The following is a 21,163-nucleotide window of genomic DNA, read 5'->3' as shown; positions in this document are numbered from 1 at the left end:
TCAGAAGGACTAAGGTGCCATATCCTGGCACCCAGAGTGTTCAGCAACCTCAAATTGCCAAGTTGTGGTTCTGCTGTGTAAAGCATAAAATACGCTTTAGGTGACCCTCTGAATTTTCCACAAAAATCGTCCAGTGCTAAGATAATGCCTTCCATAGGTTGACTCAGTATTTTTCAAATACATTAAGTGGGTGGTTAAGTGGTATAGTTAGGGCATCACTAATATTTCTTTGAAGTTTTGCTTGGTAAACTGATGCAGCGCCCAATTTTCACAGGGTTACAAAAAATGTTGTAAATTATTAGCTAAATGAAGAGTGGGAGGGCAAGAAAAACAACAAAACCCAACTATCGAAGCTCGCCAGGAATGTTTTAAAAATAGTGACATGTACTCAAATCTATTAAACACTAAGAAAGCAGCAAATGATGTAGAATCCTCGGGAAATAAAAATCCAAGTGCCTAGTATCCAGTCAATGGGTTAGTGCATTTCCATAGCTCTGTGTGAGATGAAGATTGTGTATGACCCCCTCGGGTTATGAATGACACCACCGAGATACAGACACCCATAAACACAATCATCGAAGTGGATAGCTGCAATCCTAGTCCCTTTCTGGGACCCTGCTGAGGGACGATGGTGAAGGAAATCCTCTCAGTGGGCAGAACTGAAGAGCAGTTCACCTGGTTGCTCATTTTGCTTGAAAGGAGAACTGGCCAGACATGTGATTATATGTCCGTTCTTGGGAAGTGGCTAATGATTGGGCTGGATAGTCAGGCAATACCAATGGGTGACAAGGAAGTCTGGGGAAGAGAAATGTAGATAAAATTCTCTGAATAGGCAAAAAATATGAAGATACTTGTGTTCCATGTGAACGACTTCCAAAGGGTGATCTCAGCAGGGGAAGATTTTAATAATCATGGGATGATCTATTCTGTGGATATCAGTTAGCCTCTTTCCCAGCCACCCCTGTCATCGCTGAATGGGCTAATGAACAGAGTGGCCACAGTGGCCAAAATGGAAGTTATACATGGGCTCGGCAACATGGACTTCTACTCACCGAGGCCAACCTAAGTACAGCCATGGCTGAGTACCCAATCTGCCAGCAGCAGAGACCAACCCTGAGCCTCTGATGTCACACCACCCCCCAGGGTGATCAGCCAACTATCTGGGAGGCAGATTATCCAACTCTCCCATCATGGAAGGGACAGCCTCTTGTTCTTACCGGAATATACACTTACCAGGATACAGATTTGCCCTTCCTGCACACAATGCTTCCACCAAACAATCATCCATGGACTTACAGAATGCCTTATCCATCATCATGGTATTCTATGCAGCATTGCTTCTGATCAAAGTACTAATTTCACAGCAAATTAACTATGGCAAATGGCCTTATGTTCATGGAATTCACTGGTCTTACCATATTCCCCAATACCCTGAGGCGACTGACTGGCTTGATAGAAGAGTGGAATGGCCTTTTGAAGATGTAGTTACAGTGCCAGCTAGATGGTAATACTTTGCAGGGCTGGAGCGAGGTTTTCCAGGAGGCTGTAAATGTTCTGCGTCAGCATCTAACATATGCGCTGCTTCTCCCATAGCTGGGATTCACAGATCCAGAAGTCAAGGAGTGGACATGGGAGTGGCACTACTCACTATTAACCCTAGTGACCTACTAGCAACATTTTTGTTTCTTGTCTTCCCAACTTTATGCTCTGCTGGCCTAAAACCTTGGTTCTGAAAGTAGGAATGCTTCCACTGGGAGACACAGTAATGATTTCATTGAACTGGAAGTTAAGACTGCCACTCAGCTACTTTGGGCCCTTTGTGCCCCTAAATCAGCAGGCAAAGAAGGGAGGTAGGATGCTGGCTGGGATGATTGGTCCTGATGACCAAGGAGAAATTGGATTACTACTCCATAATGGAGGTAAGGAAGAGTATGGAATATAAGAGATCCTTCAGGAGTCTCTTACTGTTGCCACGCCTTTTGATTAAATTCAGTGAAAACCAGGGATGTACTGTATGGTGACTAACATAATATAATAAAAAATATTATTATAAAAAAATAAAATAAATAAATAAATTCAGTGGAAAGCTACAACTCAATCCAGACAGGACTACTAATGGCCCAGACCCTGTCGGGAAGGAAGGTTTACATCACCCTATTAGGTAAAGAACCACAACCAGTTGAGGTGCTTGCTAAAGACAAACAGGTAGTGGAATAAAATAGTGATAAATACCAGTTGTGGTATTTGGCCAATTGTAGAAACAAGGACTGTGATTGTCCTGAGTATTTCTTCCTTATCTGTTATGAATATGTTTGTGTTTGTGTGTGTGTGTGTGTGAATCTCTTTGTTTTCTTCCCTCTCTTATCCCCTTGTCATGTAACATAAGATGCATTGACTTTATATCACAGTATTTAAGAATTGTGGACTTTGTATCACAGTATTTAAGTTACAGGATATCAAGAAGAATAAACACACCAGAATGACTTTACATCCTCTTCTGGGGAAAAGGTTATTAGGTTTTCCATTATATGCAGGATAGTTGCATCATGTTAGGTGGAAATATTGACCTTAGTTTTCTTTATATGGAGATTAAATATAATTTAAGAAGATGCGTATGAGTGCCAGATTGACAGGAGGTGAGCTTGTGATAGTGAATTTTATATATCCACTTGGCTGGGCCACAATGCTTAGATATTTGGTGAAACATCTTAGATGTTTCTACAAGAGTATTTTTTGTATGAGGTTAACATTTAAATCAGGGAACTTTGAGTAAAGCAGATTGTCCTCCATGATGTGGGTGAGCTTTATCCCAACACCTGAACAGCTGAAGGCCTTAACGGGACAAAAACTGACCTCCATTGAGCAAGAAGAAATTCTATCAGCACATGGTCTTCAGACTTGAGCTGCAGCATTAGTTCTTTCCTGGGTCTGCAGCCAACCAGCCCACCCTAAGGATTTTGGACTTGACAGCCTCCATATTCACATGAGCCAAGTTTTAAAAAATAAAAACCTTCTCTCTCTGTCTCTCTCTGTACACACACACACGCAGGTGTATAAACACACATACATGTAATAATACGTACATACATGTAGGTACATGTAATCGGAGATCTGAAAACGCAGTTACTTACCAATCTGCTACTTGTACATGCACCTTGCCACTTCTGACAACCCAACGGTCATTCTGCTATGGCTTTCAAACGACACACTAGGGACGCCTGGGTGGCTCAGTCAGTTTAGCGTCTGCCTCCGGCCCAGGTGATGATCCCAGGCTCCTGGAATCGAGTCCCACATCGGGCACCCTGCTCAACAGGGAGCCTGCTTCTCCCTTTCCTCCGTGCTCATGCTCTCTCTCATTATCTCTGTCTGTCTGTCTCAAATAAATAAGTTTAAAAAATAAAAACAAATGAAATAAAATGACATACTAGGTGTGCATAATAGAGACCCTTTTATCAAAGCCTTACTATTGTGTAGCGAAGGCTATTTTAAAAGAAAATAAAGTAGGAGTGTTTTGTAATAAATGTTCCTTCAGGCTTCCCAGCAATATGAAAGTTATGGAAGACCTTTACGATTGCAAGATGGGAAATGGTCTGTGAGGTGGCCTTGTTATCCCATGTGTCCTCAGGCTGGATGAGAGGTTCTGAAGCGCTTGGGGTAACATTGGTTGAATGACAAAAGTCAAAGAGGTTATGAGAGTATGCTTTTCTATAAACCAAATTCATATGGTATCGTTAATGAAGAGGGTTTTCCTTCCCTTTATTCCTATGTATCTACAAATACAGTGGGACATCTCGCTACCATCGTCTACTCAGGGTGCACCTGCCCTCACAGATTCTGCAAGGCAATCATAGAATGCTGGGCAATGACCTGGAGAGAGCCAACTGCGCCTCTCTGGGAAAGTTAGTTTGCTATTTCATTAAACTTTAAAAAGGGGTAGTTCTCCTTAGTCAACTACCAACATCTCATGAATGTAATCATTCTACACCTGCAAAACCGGGGAGGTTCGTAGAGGGAACAGGACAGAGGGCCTTCAGCAGAAAGCAGAAGTATCATGGAACTTAGTGGATTCTCACTTTAACAGTCTAACTTAATAGACAGCAAAGAAGGGGGGTGGCAATAGAGAATTTAGGGAGCAAGTTCAAAAAGAAAGAAAAAAGAGGATGCATTTTTCTGACTCATTGGATGATTATCTGTGGTCCTTGGAATAAGAGGCTAAATGGTCATTTTACCAAGCTGGGCAGATGAAAGCCTAGATGGCCACCCTCCCCATGTTGGATTCTCTGAACTTGACAAAGTATCCATTGAATGTTGTCTGTAAAAAAGAGTATCTACTTCAGTTTTCTCAAAAAATGATTATTCAATATGGTTGTTTAGTGACCTCATTAGACCAAAAGAACAACCTTGATTTCAAAATCTTTATTTACATCATTCATAAAATGTAGTGTTTCAGTTTTCTGAACCGATTGAGCAGCATAATATGTAATATGTAACAAAATACCTGAACTCGAGAGTTTTTCATTTGGTTTGATTTTGTCTTGCTTTTCATAGTGAGTTGTAAAGGGACTGCTAAGAAAATGTACCCTTGATTATTAGGTGAAGGGAGGAAAACAAAATTTGGTTGAGAACCTATTATGTGCCCAGCAATATATAAGGGTATATTATTAAATCATTTCATTTATTAAGCGCTTCCTCTGGGTCACACATTCTTCTCGGCACCAGAGATACTGTGGAAAATAAAACAAATATCCTTGTCTTACAGAGACTGCTTTCTAGTGCAAGGAGACAAACTATGAACCCAAGAAAAATGTCAGATAATAAAACTAATATGCAGATAATTGAAATAGGGTGAATGGCAAAGGATGGCCAGCTGGTTAGTTTAGGTCCACTGCGTAAGTGATGTTTGCTCTGATCTAAACGGCAAGAAGGATCTATCCATGTGAGCATCAAGAGGAAATCATCCCAGGTGGAGGGCATGACATAGACAAAGTCCCAAAGGCAGACACAAAGTTGGCTTTGCGAAAGGAAAAGAGCCAAGATGGCTCCAGCCTGGAGAGCAAAGAAAGAGTGGGAAGAGGAAATGGGAGTAGGGCCTGACAAAGGAATGTTAGGCAGGCAAGAAACATGAATCTAGCTCATATGGTCTCATCTTGGGAACTCAACAGTCCAGAGAGGCACTTGAGATGTAAATAACTAAGCCACAAAATCTCTGACTAAAGGCTACAATGGGGGTGGTGGGTAGAAAAACGGAGGGCTCCAAGGGATTAGCCACATGAGGTGGTTCTGGGCATCCAAGAAGTTCCTTTTAGATTTATCTTTTCCCAGACAATATTACAGCTACAGGAGAACTTCTAGCTTAGTCCTCACTTGAAAAAGTAAGTATTCCAAATGGTTAAATTTGCCCCAGGCTATATTTTAACGGCATTTAGGTGTAGCTGGGCGCATTCTATTGTTTCCCATCCACCCTGAACAATTAAAAACTCCTTTGGGTTAGCTTTTATCTTACTCCCTGCTTTTTCTACTTAAACTTTAGCCTTACTTGATAAATAAGTATTTATTCTGTTATCATGGTATTTAGTTCTTTGATGTAACCCATTCTGGAGCATTGTCCATAGGGAGACCAAAAGAGGAGGGGGACATCTGAAGAACAAAATAGATTGTCTTTTCAGGTCTTTGATGGAATTCCCATCACACTGGCCCATCCTTGGCCTGGCAGATTCATTAGCCCATATGGTTCATGTGCTTAAAGCACAGTACATAACCATTATTGTCTTGAGTTGTGGGAACAATTTGTGTTGTCTAATATGTTCTGTTTGAAGTTGTGATGTGTGTAGGGTGGGGGTCAGGAACATAGACACGTCATAGTTTCCATGTGAGATTCCAACCGGAGAAGGCACTTACTAAATTCTCTATTTCAGTTATTTTTTGCAATTTATATTAAGTTAGCATCCCCATTACACAGATCATCAAGGTTTAGAGAATCCTTTGTCTAGGATCTCACAGGTAATGAGCCTCAGGTATAGCTGACTAGCGTGGACCCCGAGGAGCCCCACCTTCAGCAAGCTGCTGACACCCCAGAGCTTACTGAGGGAGGTGACATAAATGTCTATGTAGCTTCCATTTGGAGTTGAAATCAAGTGGAAGTTCACTAAACTGCGTTACATTCAATGATGCCCGTCAACCTTCCCCCAGCCATCCTATCCCTGACTTTCCCATGTTGGTTACCGTTATATTTCTCTTATTTTGTTGTTGCAATTTGTAGGCACAGTTTACAGGAAACAATCCTTGGTTAGGACGAGCTTCTGTTGCTTCTTGCTAGATAAATTATAGGGCCATAAATGGGAGAGATTTGTTCTGGGGAAATTAAAGCTTTCAGGTTTCGCTTCAGTCTGGCAAAAGATGTCTGCTAAAAATCCAGGTTCCTTATTTACTCTTGGCACTTGGTAAATAGATCGGGGGTGAAAGAGAGCCCTTTATACTGTCTTCATGTAGGTTACAGCTTTAATATGTGTGTCCCATGAAGGATTCAGCCTGCGAGGACATGTCAAGCCCTGTGCTGCCTGAATGTTAGGCTAGGCCGGGGGCTTGCAGAGAGAGTGAGTGCAATGTGTATTCATCTGGGACAGAGTGAAGGAAGAGACTCCGAAGGCCAAAGCTCGCTGGATTTCCTTGCCTCTGTGCCTGGTATTTTATCATTACAAATCAATATTTTTGATTTGACAGAGGCCTTTTAAAATACAAATGCCTAACAATAAACCTCTGTCGATAATATATAAGACTTTCAGTAAGGCCATAGTCCTCTTATGTTTAGAAAATTGCAGATAATATTGAATTTTGACTTAAAAATTTTTTTCCAATTTATTCTGTGTTATTTTTCATAATCATCCAGAAAATTCTCTGGAAGTCATTTTCCAGGTCAATCCTGTGAGCCGTCAAATATGTGCTCTTCCTCGCCCTTCATACTGTATTCTGGTTGACAGTTAATTTTTATTTTTATTTATTGCTCATTGGATCATGCTACATTAGACATTGACAACATCCCAAAGATGGGGATAAGGTGGGACGCCTGGGTGGCTCAGTCAGTGAAGCATTTGCCTTAGGCTCAGGTCATGATCTGGGGGGGGGGGGGGTCCTTGGATCAAGCAGAGTCTGGCTCCCTGCTCAGTGGGGATCCTGCTTCTCCCTCTCCCCACCGCCTGCTCATGCTCTCTCTCTCTCTCTCGCTATCTCTCTCTTTCTCAAATAAATAAATAAAATCCTAAAAAAAAAAAAAAAAAAAAAAGATGGGGATAAGGTGAGTTTTCAGCCTGTCCGAGACCCGTTGGTTTGTTGCAAGCTAGATTACCATTCCTCCCATGTCGAGAGATACCACCAGCCTCCTTTCCTGGTTGAAATTAAAAACTTATTACCAAACCATGCCCCTAATCCCCACCAGCTTTCTTGTGGTGCGACTTTCTAGAATCCATGGATATAGAACATTGGTGTCATTCCCTGCCTCTGTGAGATTGCCATACCCTGTGCCAGATTACAGCCACACTTGTCTAAACGTTCATACATCTTCCAACTATGTGAATCTCTCCTTCCAACTTCCAGCTTCTCCCCTTACATGTCTGTGCATATACACTTGTTCATTTTTAATGAGCTAGGGGTATGTTTTAAAAAGCAAATATCCTTTGAAGGAGTAATAGTTGAGTAATCAATCACATTTTGGTGTGAGTGAGCTTTCCAAAACACGTTGGAATGTATCACCTTAAAAGCCTCGGTGGGAAAAAAAAAGAATAAAAAATTAAAAAATAAAAGCCTTGGTGAAATGGTGTTCCTTGTGGCTTTTAGTCCCTTCCTAGTAGGGCTTATGGGTACCTTTGTAGGTGACTTCCCACGTGTCCCCTCTCTGTGTGAGCTTGTGTGCCTCACTGTACCTCCTGCATCTAGCACTGTCTGAAGCATAGTTCTGGAAGAATCTATTGACGGGTGGATGCACTCCAGCCATGCCGAGAGCAGTACAGAAACAGAGATAACTGTGCAAGCTAATACTTGGCAGTCCTTTAAATGAATACATTTTTAAGACATTGTTAATTCCATAGGTATTGGGGTTGGAGACGGAGAGGCAGCGAGAGGGAGAGACAGACTAATGTCATTAGGATCTTTTCTTATTTCATTTGAAAGTGCTGTTTTGTGGGCGCCTGGGGGGCGCTCAGTCGGTTAAGCATCTGCCTTAGGCTCAGGTCATGATCCCAGGGTCCCAGAATCGAGTCCCACATAGGGCTCCTTGCTCATCTAGGAGCCTGCTTCTCCCTCTGCCTGCTGCTCCCCCTGCTTGTGCTCTCTCTCTCTCTCCATCAAATAAATAAATAAAATCTTAAAAAAAAAAAAAAAAGTGCTGTTTTGCCGCTGCAGCAATAGCAGCAAGGGCCCTGTACATTTCGCTTGTGTCAGAGGTCCGAGTAGGGGCCGTGTCCCCAGATCATCGCAGAGATGCTACGCAGCACCTCAGAGTTTGGTACTCGAGCTGTTTCTGCCTAGAATGACGTTCCTCTTTTGTCCCCAGCTGACCTTTCCGGGATCAGCCCCAATATTCTTTCTTTGTGGGAAACTTTCCTCAACAACTGCATGTCTGCTGCTTCTCCCCAGTAGAAAATTCCTCTCTCTGTTCTTCTAAGGTAGATTGCTGGGACCTCTAACACGCGTCATATCATATCATAATTTATGTGGGTGCTCCCCACTCAGAATGACAGCTTCTGTGAATTTCAAATAACAGGATTATTCATATTTGTGTCCCTTGAGCTTAATATTCATACTTACTTAATAAATGCTTGTTAAAGGCTTGCATGAACAAATGGAAGGGAGGGAGGCAAAGAGGGAGGAAGGGAGGGGAGAAGGGAAGGAGGGAGAAAGCCAGAGAAAGGCAAGGAGAATCAGGTCAATACCTCCTGGGGCGATTAGCTGAGAGCAGGGCTTTGAGGCAGCTGGCTTAGCAGGGAGGAAGGTGGAAGGCAGTATTTCAGAGTTTGCAGGACCACAGAGTGCACCAGGGTTGTGGGTGGGAAGTGGGAGAGGCACGGCAGTTAACTTCAGCGACAGAGAAGGGTTACAGCGAGGAGATAAATTTGGTTTCAAAAGCAAGTACTGCTACTTTACAATTTTGCCTATCATCTGCTCAACTCAGAAGAAAAATAACAACAATTGCTTAATCCTCAATAGCTGAAAAGTGCTGTTAGAGAAAACAACCTAAGGCCTCTGTACTAGACAGCCCCGTGTACAGTATGTGGCAAAACCCTATTCCAAGGCTCTTCACAGTGTAGTCTTGCTTTATTCAAAAGCACTGTCTTGGAAAAGAAATAAGCCCTGCATAAATAAAGCATGTAGTTTTGTGCATTTTAATAACACTGAACACTGTTATTCAAAGTAATGTGTTCGTCTCTTACTTATGTATTCAATCACATCCTTACCTTCTTTATGCATGTCACTTTTGACAATTAAGAGTATGGAACGTAATAATCACTATAGAACCTGTGATCTATAAACTCTCATTTAACCACCATTGCTGATTACTTACCTATAATAGCTCTTGTGAATAAACTCATTTGCTGTCATCTTTTTCTGTTTGATGAATACTGTAAAAAAAAAAAAAAGAGGCATGCACTTGGTGACAACCTTCAACAAAAACTGATCCATTTAGTTGCTCTCTAGAGTAATAATTATGCTTTTTGGTGTTTCTCTGTACTTTTTTTGGTGACGCTCCAGGGAAAGGATTCTATAAGCATCACCACATGAAGCAGTAAGCATGGAACCTAAACTGTGCACATAATTGTTCTAGAATTCTTGACACTTTGGGCAATGCAAAACAATTATATTGCCATTATCAATGGAAAGTATTGTACCTAGAGAATGAGGACACCACACAGCTGACACACTTCAGAAGGAGTCCAACAGCTAAGTCCTAATGAAAATATTTGGGGGGGACGCCTGGATGACTCAGTCGGTTAAGTATCTGACTCTTGATTTCTGCTGGGGGCATGATCTCAGGGTCATGGGATGGAGCCCAGTTTTGGGCTCCCCACTTCGCAGGGAGTTGGCCTGAGGATTCTCTCTCCTTCTCCCTCTGCCCCTACCTGCCCCCCTGCTTGCTCTCTCTCTCTCTCAAATAAATAAATCTTTAAAAAATATTTTCAAAATATTTCCTTTGATATGTTGAGAAATATCCAGAATTTGTTTTCTGAGACTTCGAATTAAATTAAAAGGGTCCTATCTTAGTAAAGGTTTCAAGTTTCAGTATTTACAGTCCTTCATTAAGGAAAATTAAAGCAGAAGAACTAAATGATTTTCTGAAGCATTGAAATACACATGCACTGGGAAATGATTTGTTTCAGTGCAAACTTTGTATCTTGGTGAATTATTTCCATTTGAGAGTTTTGACTGCAGTTTCCCCACTACGAAGCATCAATGAGATTACTGGCTTGGGGGAGTGGGGAGGTAATTAGCCTATCTCCTATCAAGCCATCTGTATTTTCTGCGACTGCACAAGGCGTTGTAGAGAGAAATTACCTGGAACTGATTAAACCTCAGGAGAAGTGGGGGAAATTCTGCATTCCAGAGCCGTTCTGCCAGAGAACGCGATCGCCCTCTGGGTTGCATTTACAAGCGCAATTTGGTGACGCAACTCTGGCCACTGAGCCACCGGGGAGTAAGAGGAAAGGGGCCGGATTCCTCCGGTAGGAAGACTATCTGGACCAAAGAAAGAGGCTGGCGACGGGAAGGAAGAACAGATCAAGCGTTTGAATAGCGGCCACAGGGCAACCCAAAGCCTGTGCAGAGTTAACAGGCGCGCGTCACACACCGTTCCCCCCTCTACCTCCCCCACCTCCCCGCCCCATCTACCCGCCGCTGTGTGTCACCTTCCTGTTCGGAAGTCTTAGTAGGTTGCTGGGACAGAACAGGGGGCGCCTGCTCCACCCTTCAGGTATCCGGTTGGAAGAAAAGCCAGTCTCAACAACTTGATTCTCTATGTTAAATGATAAGTTTAGCAGACCGTCCGTCTCCAACTGCCGAACATTAGGGTAGGGGGAGGAAGGAGAACATCAGACGTTCCTTTTCTGTTCCAACCACAAATCATACGGTTGTGCGTCTTCTCTATTCCACTTAGAGCCCTCTAACTTGAATTCCACGTTCCTCCTGGAATGCATGTGGCAGACCTTCTTTGAAAATATGAACGCTCTGCATGTGTTTTGAATTTTTTCTGGACTGATTTGTGATGATAATCAGTCAAGTTACATTTCTTGTGTGTCTTGCTGGGAGTGTAATAAACTCAGGACGCTGATGACTGTAATTTTCTGAGTGATGTTGCAATGGAGAGAATAAATGGCCCAGTGTTGAACTTTGCAGCTTGCTCCCTTCCTGTATGTAAATTGCCTTTATATAAAGTGGGGTGCATAACAGAGCAGGACAGCTGCCTCTGACTCCTCTGCTCTCTGTCATCTCAGCGTCCAGCCTTATCAGGCACATAGCAGGGAGGCTATTGCAACGTAACTGAGCTCTACCTCCAACCTCCAGAAAGTAATCCCCAAACTTCATATCCTAGGCAACCTGAAGAATGAAAGAGGAATCTATAAAATCCCCTTTGAAAGGTTCGTGTACTTTTATTACTATAATTTGGAGGGACTGGGTAAAAGGAAGATGCTTCAGAGGATCTGGCCTGGGGAAGGCACAGGAGGTGGGGACACATGGGAAGGTGCCCCATGGAAGGTTTCTCAGTTTCATGTTTTAAGAACAAACAAGCAGAAATCTTGGTGCAGGTTGGTGTTTCTGGGCAGTCTTTGCCAAATTTGCGTGCTCTCTCGCTCTCTCTCTCTCTTTTATTTTTATTAAGTTCAATTAGCCAACAGATAGTACATCATTAGCTTTTGATGTAGTGATCAATGATTCATGGGTTGTGTGTAGTATCCAGTGCAAATTTGCTCTCTTAAAAGGGGACGGAATGGTGTGGGAGCAGGGACGGGCTGGGCTAGTTGAAATGGAACAGAGTATGGGGGGCATTGGCAGTAACAAAGTCGTATTGTATGAAGAATCCATGGACCAGGAAGCAATAATGCGCCAGCGACTGTGATCTGGAGTTTCCTAAACCTTGCTTAAGGTTGGAGCATCAATTTCAGGCACTGAGAACTGCTTTTTTAAGAGTGGGTGCTGAGCAACATTTCCCAGCCACTCTCCAGGAGAGATGATGTGTGTTCCCTTCTCCCAGTCTGGGGCTGTTGCAACTGAGCAAACCAGGCAGCAGCTGAGATTACAGATCATATTAGGGCAAATGAGGTGGTTGTGCCTGCAAAACAAATCCCTGCCCAGGACGAAAGGAAAACGGCTTCGCAGGCTATTCTTGGTTTGACAGCTGGTATTTTGGAGTGTGTCAGACCCAGTATGCAACTCAAAAATGGCAGGGTCCTTGACAGTCAGGGGTCACGGCAGGGCAGCCACCGAAGACAGCACCAGCAAGTGCCAGGTACTGGCCCTGCAAACCTTAGTAACTTGCAGCCGCCTCGCGCTCAGGCCCAGTGGCTGTGGCTGTGCTCCTGGCTTCCCCCGCCCAGCGCTGGCCCGAGTCCTCGCGCCGGCGGTCAGACTGCAGCGCCCCGGCATCTCCCAGCGGCGGGGTTACTGGAAGGCACCGCGCCGCTGCTCTGCAGAGCTTCCCTCTCTCCTCCGCTTTCCGGAGCACAGGCACCCGGCTCATCTTTCAGGAGTTCGCGAATCCCAGTTTATCTGGGACTTGAGGGAAAGAGCAAGGTGGTTAAACTGTAAGAAGACTCCCGGGTCAGCCCTGAAATAAACCGGAGGAGGGGTAGGGAAGACGAGGACAAACTGAGGGTTTTTAAGACGCTGTAAGGCGACCTTGCTGAGTTCTCAGGTGCGAGAGCGGGAGAGGGAATCAGGGAGCCGCCGCTACCCGGGGTCACGCCAGGTCGGCGCCTTGCTCGGAGTTACCACTCCCCTAACTTGCCACTTCCTCACGTGTTCTTGGCGTGGCAGAGATTAAAGATGCAAGAGAAAAAAATTACATGCGGAACGGACAGAATGTTCTCAAAGACTAGGGGGGAAAAAGTGAAATGCAGATTGTACTTTTTTTTTCTCTTTAGTGCAGAGACGAATTTTATTTCCGCCCCCTCCCCTACACATTCCTGACCTCTCCCTCCCCCTTCCCTCTTTCTTTCCTTCCTTCCTCCGCTTCCAAGTTCTGGGATTTTGCAGCCTTGCGTGGCTTTGGCCAAAAGCACAAAAAAGGCGTTTTCGGAAGCGGCTCGGCCGTGCACAAGGGCCATTTGTTTGTTTTGGGTCTCGGGGCAGGAAATCTTGCCCGGCCTGAGTCACGGCGGCTCCTTCAAGGAAACGTCAGTGTTCTCCTGTCGCCCTCGCTCGCTGCGCGCCCGGCCGCGGCTGCCCATGGGGGAGATGCAGGGCGCGCTGGCCAGGGCCCGGCTCGAGTCTCTGCTGCGGCCCCGCCACAAAAAGAGGGCCGAGGCGCAGAAACGCAGCGAGTCCTTCCTGCTGACCGGCCTGGGTAAGCGCTGCGGCCGCCACGCGGGGACTGTCCCGCTCCGCCGCTAGTAGCTCGGCTCCGGCGAGAGGGACCGGGGGTGGGCGCGCGTTCTCAGGATGGAGGGACTGAGGCCGGGAGAGAAGGAAGTGGGAGCGGGGAACCCGCTGGGCGTCCCAGACCCACGGTGACCCCGCAGATGAGGGCGCGCGGGGCCACCCTCGCCCGACAGACACCTCGGGCTGGTGGTGCGCGGCCGCCGGGTGGGGGCTGATGAGGCTGCCGGGGGAGTTAGGGGAGAGGCCCGGCTTCGGGACCGGGAGGGAATCGGCAGGCAGAGTCTGACAAACCAGAGTGGGCACTGAGCCACCGGCTGGCCGAGCACCGGGCGGAAAGCGCCCCAGTGCCGCGACTCTGATTTCCTAGCTGGGCGGAATAAATGAGAAAGGTGGAAAATTACCCCGGACTCTCCCTCCCCCCACCCCCTCCGCCTGCGGTTTCCCTCTCTCCAGCCGGGGAGACCAGAGAGGCAGATAACAGTCCCGCGCAGGGCCTCCCGGGCAGTCCCCGCGCCCCCCGCCCCCGCCCCGGGCTTGCCCTGGGGCCGGGGGCCGAACCGCCGGCCACCACCCGCGAGGGAGCAGCTCTTCGAGCCTCGCGGACGCCGGAGGCGGGGCTTGGGGCGGGGCCTGGGCGGGGCCGCTTCCTCATTGTCGCGTGGGCCCCGCCCCTGCGGCGGCTCAAGGCTTATAAAGCGGGCTGCGCGGCGCGCGGCCAGTGTTGGCTGAGCCGGTCTCCCGTCAGTAACGACTCTCTGCGCGCTCTCTCTCTGCGGAGATGACGGTGAAAACCGAGGCTGCTAGGGGCACCCTCACTTACTCCAGAATGAGGGGAATGGTAGCGATTCTCATCGGTGAGTGTAGGAATTTTACTGAACTTCTAGGATATGCGAAGTGGAAATTTTTTTCAGGTCGCGCATCAGATGAGTGTGTGTGGCGTCGGACGTTACGAAGCCATCTAGACGTTTATTTATTTCTTCTCTCTTAATTCACAGCTTTCATGAAACAGAGGAGGATGGGCCTGAACGACTTTATTCAGAAGATTGCCAATAACTCCTATGCATGCAAACAGTAAGTTTTGGGGAGGGTTGGGAGAAATAAAAAGAAGTAGTAGAGTTTCAGTTTACCAGCAGTAAAGACACATTCTCATCAGAAGGTTGATCAGAAAGCTGAAGCCTTCCCCGAGGGTGGGAACCCTTGTCTCTTTTAAGTCCCAATTGAAAACATTTAAACATTAAAACTAATGTGCTGATTTGGCCTGTCCTAGAGCTGTGAGATAAAATTTTCGTGTTTGCCTCATTCACCCCCTGTTTCCGTGAAGAACAGCCCTCATCCCTGTATTTAACTGGGTTTATCATTTTCTCTGGCTATTATTTTCTTTGATTAATTTCTTCTTCGGGTGTTTTTAGTTGAAGCACTCAACTGTCGGGGGAAAAGTTGAGCCAGAAACTTACTACCGGTGTTGGTGTGCCCCCTTGTGTCGAGTTAAGGAGGTTCTAAGTTGTTACTTTCTCTGCAGCCCTGAAGTTCAGTCCATTTTGAAAATCTCCCAACCTCAGGAGCCTGAGCTTATGAATGCCAACCCTTCTCCTCCAGTAAGTATTCTCTATTTGTGATTCTTCTGTAGAGGAATCTTGTAAATGAGTCAATTAGTATTCCTACATTGATGGATTACAGTAGCATTTCTAGAAATTACTATCAAGGCAGGAATGCCTAGTTAATAGCATAATTAGTGACTTAAGCACTTACTTAATTATTGAGTCAGTGAAGTATTTTAAAAGGCCTATTGCCTAAAAGTTTTATCTGGTTACAACATGATCGTGTACAATTTCCATACTCCCATATGACATATTGATGTGTATGGATGAAAAGTAGTCTTGGTTGTGTCTGTGATGTGTAGTGACTTGCCTCAGTTATTTGCAGATGTGGCATCTTTTACATTGCCTGTCCTTTATTGTTGTCTTCCTTTGAAGCAAGGATACTAAAAGAAAACATTTTCTTTTCCAGCCAAGTCCTTCTCAGCAAATCAACCTTGGCCCATCATCCAATCCTCACGCTAAACCATCTGACTTTCACTTCTTGAAAGTGATTGGGAAAGGCAGTTTTGGGAAGGTAATTTCAGATCTGAAGACCTCATAATTTATGGTCTTTCATGCATTCGTTTTCCATTCTCTGTGGGTGTAGATAGCAAAATGATTTTTTTAATTGAAATTCCAGGTTCTTCTAGCAAGACACAAAGCAGAAGAAGCGTTCTATGCAGTCAAAGTTTTACAGAAGAAAGCCATCCTGAAAAAGAAGGAGGTACGAAATGCGCTAGATGGATTGGAGTTAGAGATAGACATTCATCAAATGGTTTTACCTTTGAATTTTGGTACCAAGTTGAAATTTGCCACTAAATCTTAATTGTCCTTTTTCTAGGAAAAGCATATTATGTCGGAACGGAATGTTCTACTGAAGAATGTGAAACACCCTTTCCTGGTGGGCCTTCACTTCTCTTTCCAGACTGCTGACAAATTGTACTTTGTCCTCGACTACATCAATGGTGGAGAGGTGAGCGGCGGGAATATGAACTAACCTTTGGGTGTCTGGGCATGGCATTCCTGGTTTTAGTTTGAGAGGAAAGCTTTTCAGTGATACCTAGGGGGAAAAAGTTACCAGAATTAGCCTTTCCTTCAATCTGAAGGTTGCAAATAGTTAACAGACTATTTAAGGCCACTTCCTGCAATTGTCCCCTTTAGCTATATATGTCGAGACTAATTAAATGCATTGTTATCAGGCCTTGGCAACCCAGACTCACTTTGTTCTGTCTCCCGCAGTTGTTCTACCACCTCCAGAGGGAGCGTTGCTTCCTGGAACCACGGGCTCGTTTCTATGCTGCTGAAATAGCCAGTGCCTTGGGTTACCTGCACTCTCTGAACATCGTCTATAGGTAAGCTGCAGAGCTCCCAAGGTTACCTTCCTGGGTAGAAAGGAGACAGAGCCCTAGCCTTTAATGGAGCCCTGAGATAATTTGTATTTAAGTACCGCATGGTCACCTAAAACCAGATCCCCCAGCATGTGAGCTGCCTTGACTCCATGCCACCAGGGAAGTAGCCAGCTACGATTGTGCCCGATCCAGAATAGATTAGCAGAACAAGGACTCCCTTTTTTTCTTCACTATACAGCTACAGTGAATTGAAAATGCTGCTAATACCCCAAGCTGTTATTTTCACAGAGGATTTCTTATGAAGTGAAATTAACTTATACTACTTTTTTTTTTTTTTTTTTTTTTTGCAGAGACTTAAAACCAGAGAATATTCTGCTGGACTCACAGGGACACATTGTCCTTACTGACTTTGGGCTCTGCAAGGAGAACATTGAACACAATGGCACGACCTCCACCTTCTGTGGCACGCCCGAGGTAGGCACACTGTCGGTTTGGTGCCTGGTCTGCCCTCTCCTGGGAGAGCCAAGTGCAAAAATACTCAACCTACCAAAAGGGTAGTTTGTTCTCAGAGGTTTCTCAGTCCAGTTGAGTGCAAGGAAAATACATTTGCTGTTTGATGCAGCATAAGAAATCCCAGGGCTTATGTTGCTTTCATTAAGACCAGCTGTTTGCAAAAGCCATGTCATAAAATGTTGTAAATTCCCAAGTAAGCTACTGTTGGGTGCCCAATCACTTTCCAAATATCAGTACACATACCTGGCCCTTCAACCTCCAAGTCCAGCAATTTTATCAGGAAGTAATATAAAGAAATGTATCCTGTAAGTGGATCCAGGGTCTCAGCCCTTACAAAGTGCATGCCTGGTCGTGGGATTGCCCGGTTTCACAGACTTCTAAACTCTGTTTCCCTCCTTTGTGTTTCAGTATCTTGCACCCGAAGTGCTCCATAAGCAGCCTTATGACAGGACTGTGGACTGGTGGTGCCTGGGGGCCGTCTTATATGAGATGCTGTATGGCCTGGTGAGTAGTGCATTGAGAGCCAGGGAATCTTGCCCCTGGTTTGATGGTGCTCCCTAGAATGGCATCTTCTTAAAATCCAGACTTATCAGGGTGCACAAGCCCCATTGCAGATCTGGTCATTGTGTCTTGCCCCTTTATCAACAAGCTTATCAAATGCTGATAAGAGAGGCCTATTGGTTATTTTGTAAGTGTTTTAGGGTAAGCTCTTAGTTTGTGAATTTTTCTTTTGTAAAATCACATTTGATGAGATTTGACCCCCTAAACCTGTGTGAGGAAGAACGTGGCTTGTTAGTATCTACTCCCTGAGAAGGGTCTCGAAATAGAATTTAAAAATCCAGGGCAAAGGAAACCTATTAAGGGAAAGACTATGTCAAATCCAGCTTAATCTAGTTGAAGACTTTTTCTCTGTTGGTCGTGTTTGCTGTACAAACCTTCCAATTAAGCATTAATTTCCCTCCTCCTTTCAGCCTCCGTTTTACAGCCGAAACACAGCTGAGATGTACGACAACATTCTGAACAAGCCCCTCCAGCTGAAGCCAAATATCACCAATTCTGCCAGACACCTCCTGGAGGGCCTCCTGCAAAAGGACAGGACAAAGAGGCTGGGCGCCAAGGACGACTTCGTGAGTAACTCTTTCCTGCTCTCCTGGGCTGTCTGGGAAGCGCCCTGGACCCCACTGCCCTCCTTGAATTCCACCGGTCTAAATTCATCTCCTGTTTCTTCTGGACAGATGGAGATTAAGAATCATGTCTTCTTCTCCCTAATTAACTGGGATGATCTCATTAATAAGAAGATTACTCCTCCCTTTAACCCAAATGTGGTGAGTATCTCTTTCTTCTGAGTAGAGGAAGACCGAAAGGGCACTTCTTGAAGTCAGGGTTGCTGGTGGTGGAGGGGAGGTCCCTTGAGGTTAACATCGGCAGACCTTTTATTCACAAACCATTATTTTACCTAGATAAACAGAATTTTTGTCCCCACCAAGCTAACGTAACTTTCCCACACATTTATCAGTTAAAGTACCAAAAGATAAAAAGTAAGCACTATCCTCATTATTTAAACGTTGAGTGGCCTGTGGATGGTTATTACGGGAGTTTCCATCTAGTACCCTAAAGACTTGAGCTCCAGTATTGAAAGCCCACATGAGGATTTCCCGGTCCTGTCTGCACACTGAATTCTCGACACTGAGTGGTCTTTTCCCTTCTTCCCACAATAGAGTGGACCTAGCGACCTGCGGCACTTCGATCCCGAGTTCACCGAAGAGCCTGTCCCCAACTCCATCGGCAGGTCCCCTGACAGCATCCTCCTCACAGCCAGCGTCAAGGAAGCGGCCGAGGCCTTCCTAGGCTTCTCCTATGCACCTCCTATGGACTCTTTCCTCTGAACAGTCCTCGGGTTGGTCTTGAAGGATTTTATGTGTGTTTGTAAGCGTTTTAGTTAGCCTCTCGGTGGAGCTGCCAGCTGACAGGACATCTTAAAAGAGAATTTGCACATCTCTGGAAGCTTGCACATCTTGGCAATCTTATTGCACACTGTTTGCTGGAAGCTTTTTGAAGAGCACATCCTCCTCTCAGTGAGCTCATGAGGTTTTCATTTTTATTCTTCCTTCCAACATGGTGCTATCTCTGAAATGAGCATTTGCGCGCCGCCGTAGACAGATGCAGTAGTCGCTTTAGGATGACGCAGTTCGAAGAAGGGTTTGCAGTTCGAAGAAGGGTTTTCGGAAGGTCTGTCTGGGCCGTGATAACGAATCTTATGACATGTGCCTTTTCTGATGAGATCGTGTTAGCTCCAAAGCTTTTCCTGTTGCAGAGTGTTTCAGTTCTTTATTTTTCCTTGTGGATTTACTGTGTGAACAGTGGTATGAATGTGGTGTGCTTGATCACAGATGGATTTAGTTCTAAGCATCAATGTGACACTTGCAGGACACTACAATGTGGGACATTGTTTGTTTCTTCCATATTTGGAAGATAAATTTATGTGTAGACCGTTTTGTTTTTTTGTTTTTTGTAAGATACAGTTAATAACTAAAATTTATTGAAAATGGTCTTGCAATGACTTGTATCCAGATGCTTAAAGAAAGCATTGCTGCTACAAATATTTCTATTTTTAGAAAGGGTTTTTATGGACCAATGCCCCAGTTGTCGGTCAAAGCCTGGTATTTTCATTGTTTAAAATGTCACCTGTAAAATGGGCATTATTTATGTTTTTCTTTTTTTTTTTTTGCATTCCTGATAATTGTATGTATTGTATAAAGAAAGTCTGTACATTGGGTTATAACACTAGTATATTTAAACTTACAGGCTTATTTGTAATGGAAACCATTTTAATGTACTGTAATTAACATGGTTATAATATGTACAATTCTTTGCCCCCCCACCACACAACTTTTTTTGTGTGTGATAAACCAACTTTGGTTTGCAATAAAACCTTGAAAAATATTTACATAAATTGTGTCATGTGTGTTGTTTTGTATGTCTCAGTTGGGGTGGAGTGGGGTGGGGTGGGGAGCAGTAATAATGGGTCTATTTAAAACTTATAAACCTGGGAAATGCTGCTATACTTTGCAGCTCAGTGGTTGGCCTCCAATAGCAACAGCTTCAGACCCCAGGGGCTATAGAGAGGGCTTAAAGCCCTTTACCTTCTGGGTCTTAGCAGTATTTTGTGACGGCGGTCAGGTCATTCACAAATCCATCCAAACAAACCCTTTCCAATGTACAAACCCACTCCACAAGGACAGCCATGAAGCCACGTGCCCTGTATTTATCGCCTGCCCTCTGAAGTTGGCTGTTTGTCCTGACATCTGGCTTGCCCAAAGTAACAGGTAATTCTTTCAACAACTAATTTGAGGGCCTACTCTGGGCCCAGCCCTGCTCTGAGTGCTGGGGATACAGCAGTGGGCAAAGCAGACTAATCTCTGCCCTTAAAGAGCCTAATGGAAAAGGCAAACTTTTCAATAAAGCTGTTTGTTGAAATGGAAGTCGAGAAAATAGTCTGCAAGCAGAATGCCACTGAAGAGGGTGGGGATGTTTGTCATAAATGGATTATGTTCCCAAGAGGCTGAGCTGGCTGGACTTCCAGTTTCTGAGAGCACCCAGAGCTGAATGGAGTCCTGTGCCCGCTCAGAGAAGGACCCCCGAGGAGCCAGTCCCTGGCTTCGACCAGAAGCCTCTTGAGCCTTTGTGTACCCAGCGGCTGACTCCGAGTCTGGTGTGCAGAGGCCACTCGTGAGGCCCTTCCCACTGGAATATCTACTGAGGAAGAAGGGAAGATATTAAGATATTAAGAGATCATCACTTTGAGTCCAAATTGTTTGTACTTTTTCACTTTTCTAGGCCTTTCACACAAATTCCTGGCAAATAGGGAGTCTTCAAACAGCTGTCGGCTGCTGCCTTAACCTCCAAGCCCGCTGCACGCCCTTCACCCGACCTCTCTGTTTGCAAAGGGATTTCCCCAGGAAGGTTATGGTCTTCTTCCCCTTGATCTTGGTTCTTACATCTCAGTTCACACACACACCCTCACCCCCAACAAACCCCCTTCCTTCCAAGGAGTCTAAGGGCTGAACAGGTGTTAGGAGATGACTTAGCTCCTCCCCCTGGTAATCCACTGAAGGAAGGGGATTCAAGTGAGTCAATGACTGC

The 21,163-nt window shown here is 45.0% G+C and overlaps 1 protein-coding gene across 3 annotated transcripts; it reads left to right on the top strand.

Annotated features, from left to right (window-relative positions):
• Positions 1-11,449: 11,449 nt before the first annotated feature.
• Positions 11,450-19,963, top strand: LOC123797568 (serine/threonine-protein kinase Sgk1). Of its 3 annotated transcripts, none has more exons than XM_045805504.2 (12): positions 11,450-11,621; positions 14,577-14,652; positions 15,101-15,176; positions 15,589-15,693; positions 15,799-15,882; positions 16,000-16,131; positions 16,398-16,510; positions 16,858-16,981; positions 17,429-17,524; positions 17,992-18,147; positions 18,256-18,345; positions 18,739-19,963. In XM_045805504.2, exons 1-12 carry the CDS (start codon positions 11,588-11,590, stop codon positions 18,904-18,906), a joined length of 1,254 nt encoding a protein of 417 aa, XP_045661460.1. In that variant the 5' UTR covers positions 11,450-11,587; the 3' UTR covers positions 18,907-19,963. The 3 variants fall into 3 exon arrangements, with proteins under 3 accessions (XP_045661460.1, XP_045661458.1, XP_045661459.1); XM_045805502.2 differs by lacking the exon at positions 11,450-11,621 and adding an exon at positions 12,695-13,546; XM_045805503.2 differs by lacking the exon at positions 11,450-11,621 and adding an exon at positions 14,283-14,435.
• Positions 19,964-21,163: the final 1,200 nt, after the last annotated feature.

This window comes from Ursus americanus, chromosome 11, assembly GCF_024610735.1.
Source record: "Ursus americanus isolate L20-20 chromosome 11, mUrsAme1.1.p, whole genome shotgun sequence".
Classification (NCBI taxonomy): Eukaryota; Metazoa; Chordata; class Mammalia; order Carnivora; family Ursidae; genus Ursus; species Ursus americanus.
Note: the sequence above shows the minus strand (reverse complement) of the source record. Positions and strands in the feature narration are given on the sequence as shown.

Coding starts and splice junctions, on each gene's coding strand:
- LOC123797568 (XM_045805502.2), top strand. CDS start 13,429: ATGGGGGAGATGCAGGGCGCGCTGGCCAGGGCCCGGCTCGAGTCTCTG. Junction 15,177..15,588: donor ATGCCAACCCTTCTCCTCCA/GTAAGTATTCTC, acceptor TTTCTTTTCCAG/CCAAGTCCTTCTCAGCAAAT. Junction 16,132..16,397: donor ACTACATCAATGGTGGAGAG/GTGAGCGGCGGG, acceptor TGTCTCCCGCAG/TTGTTCTACCACCTCCAGAG.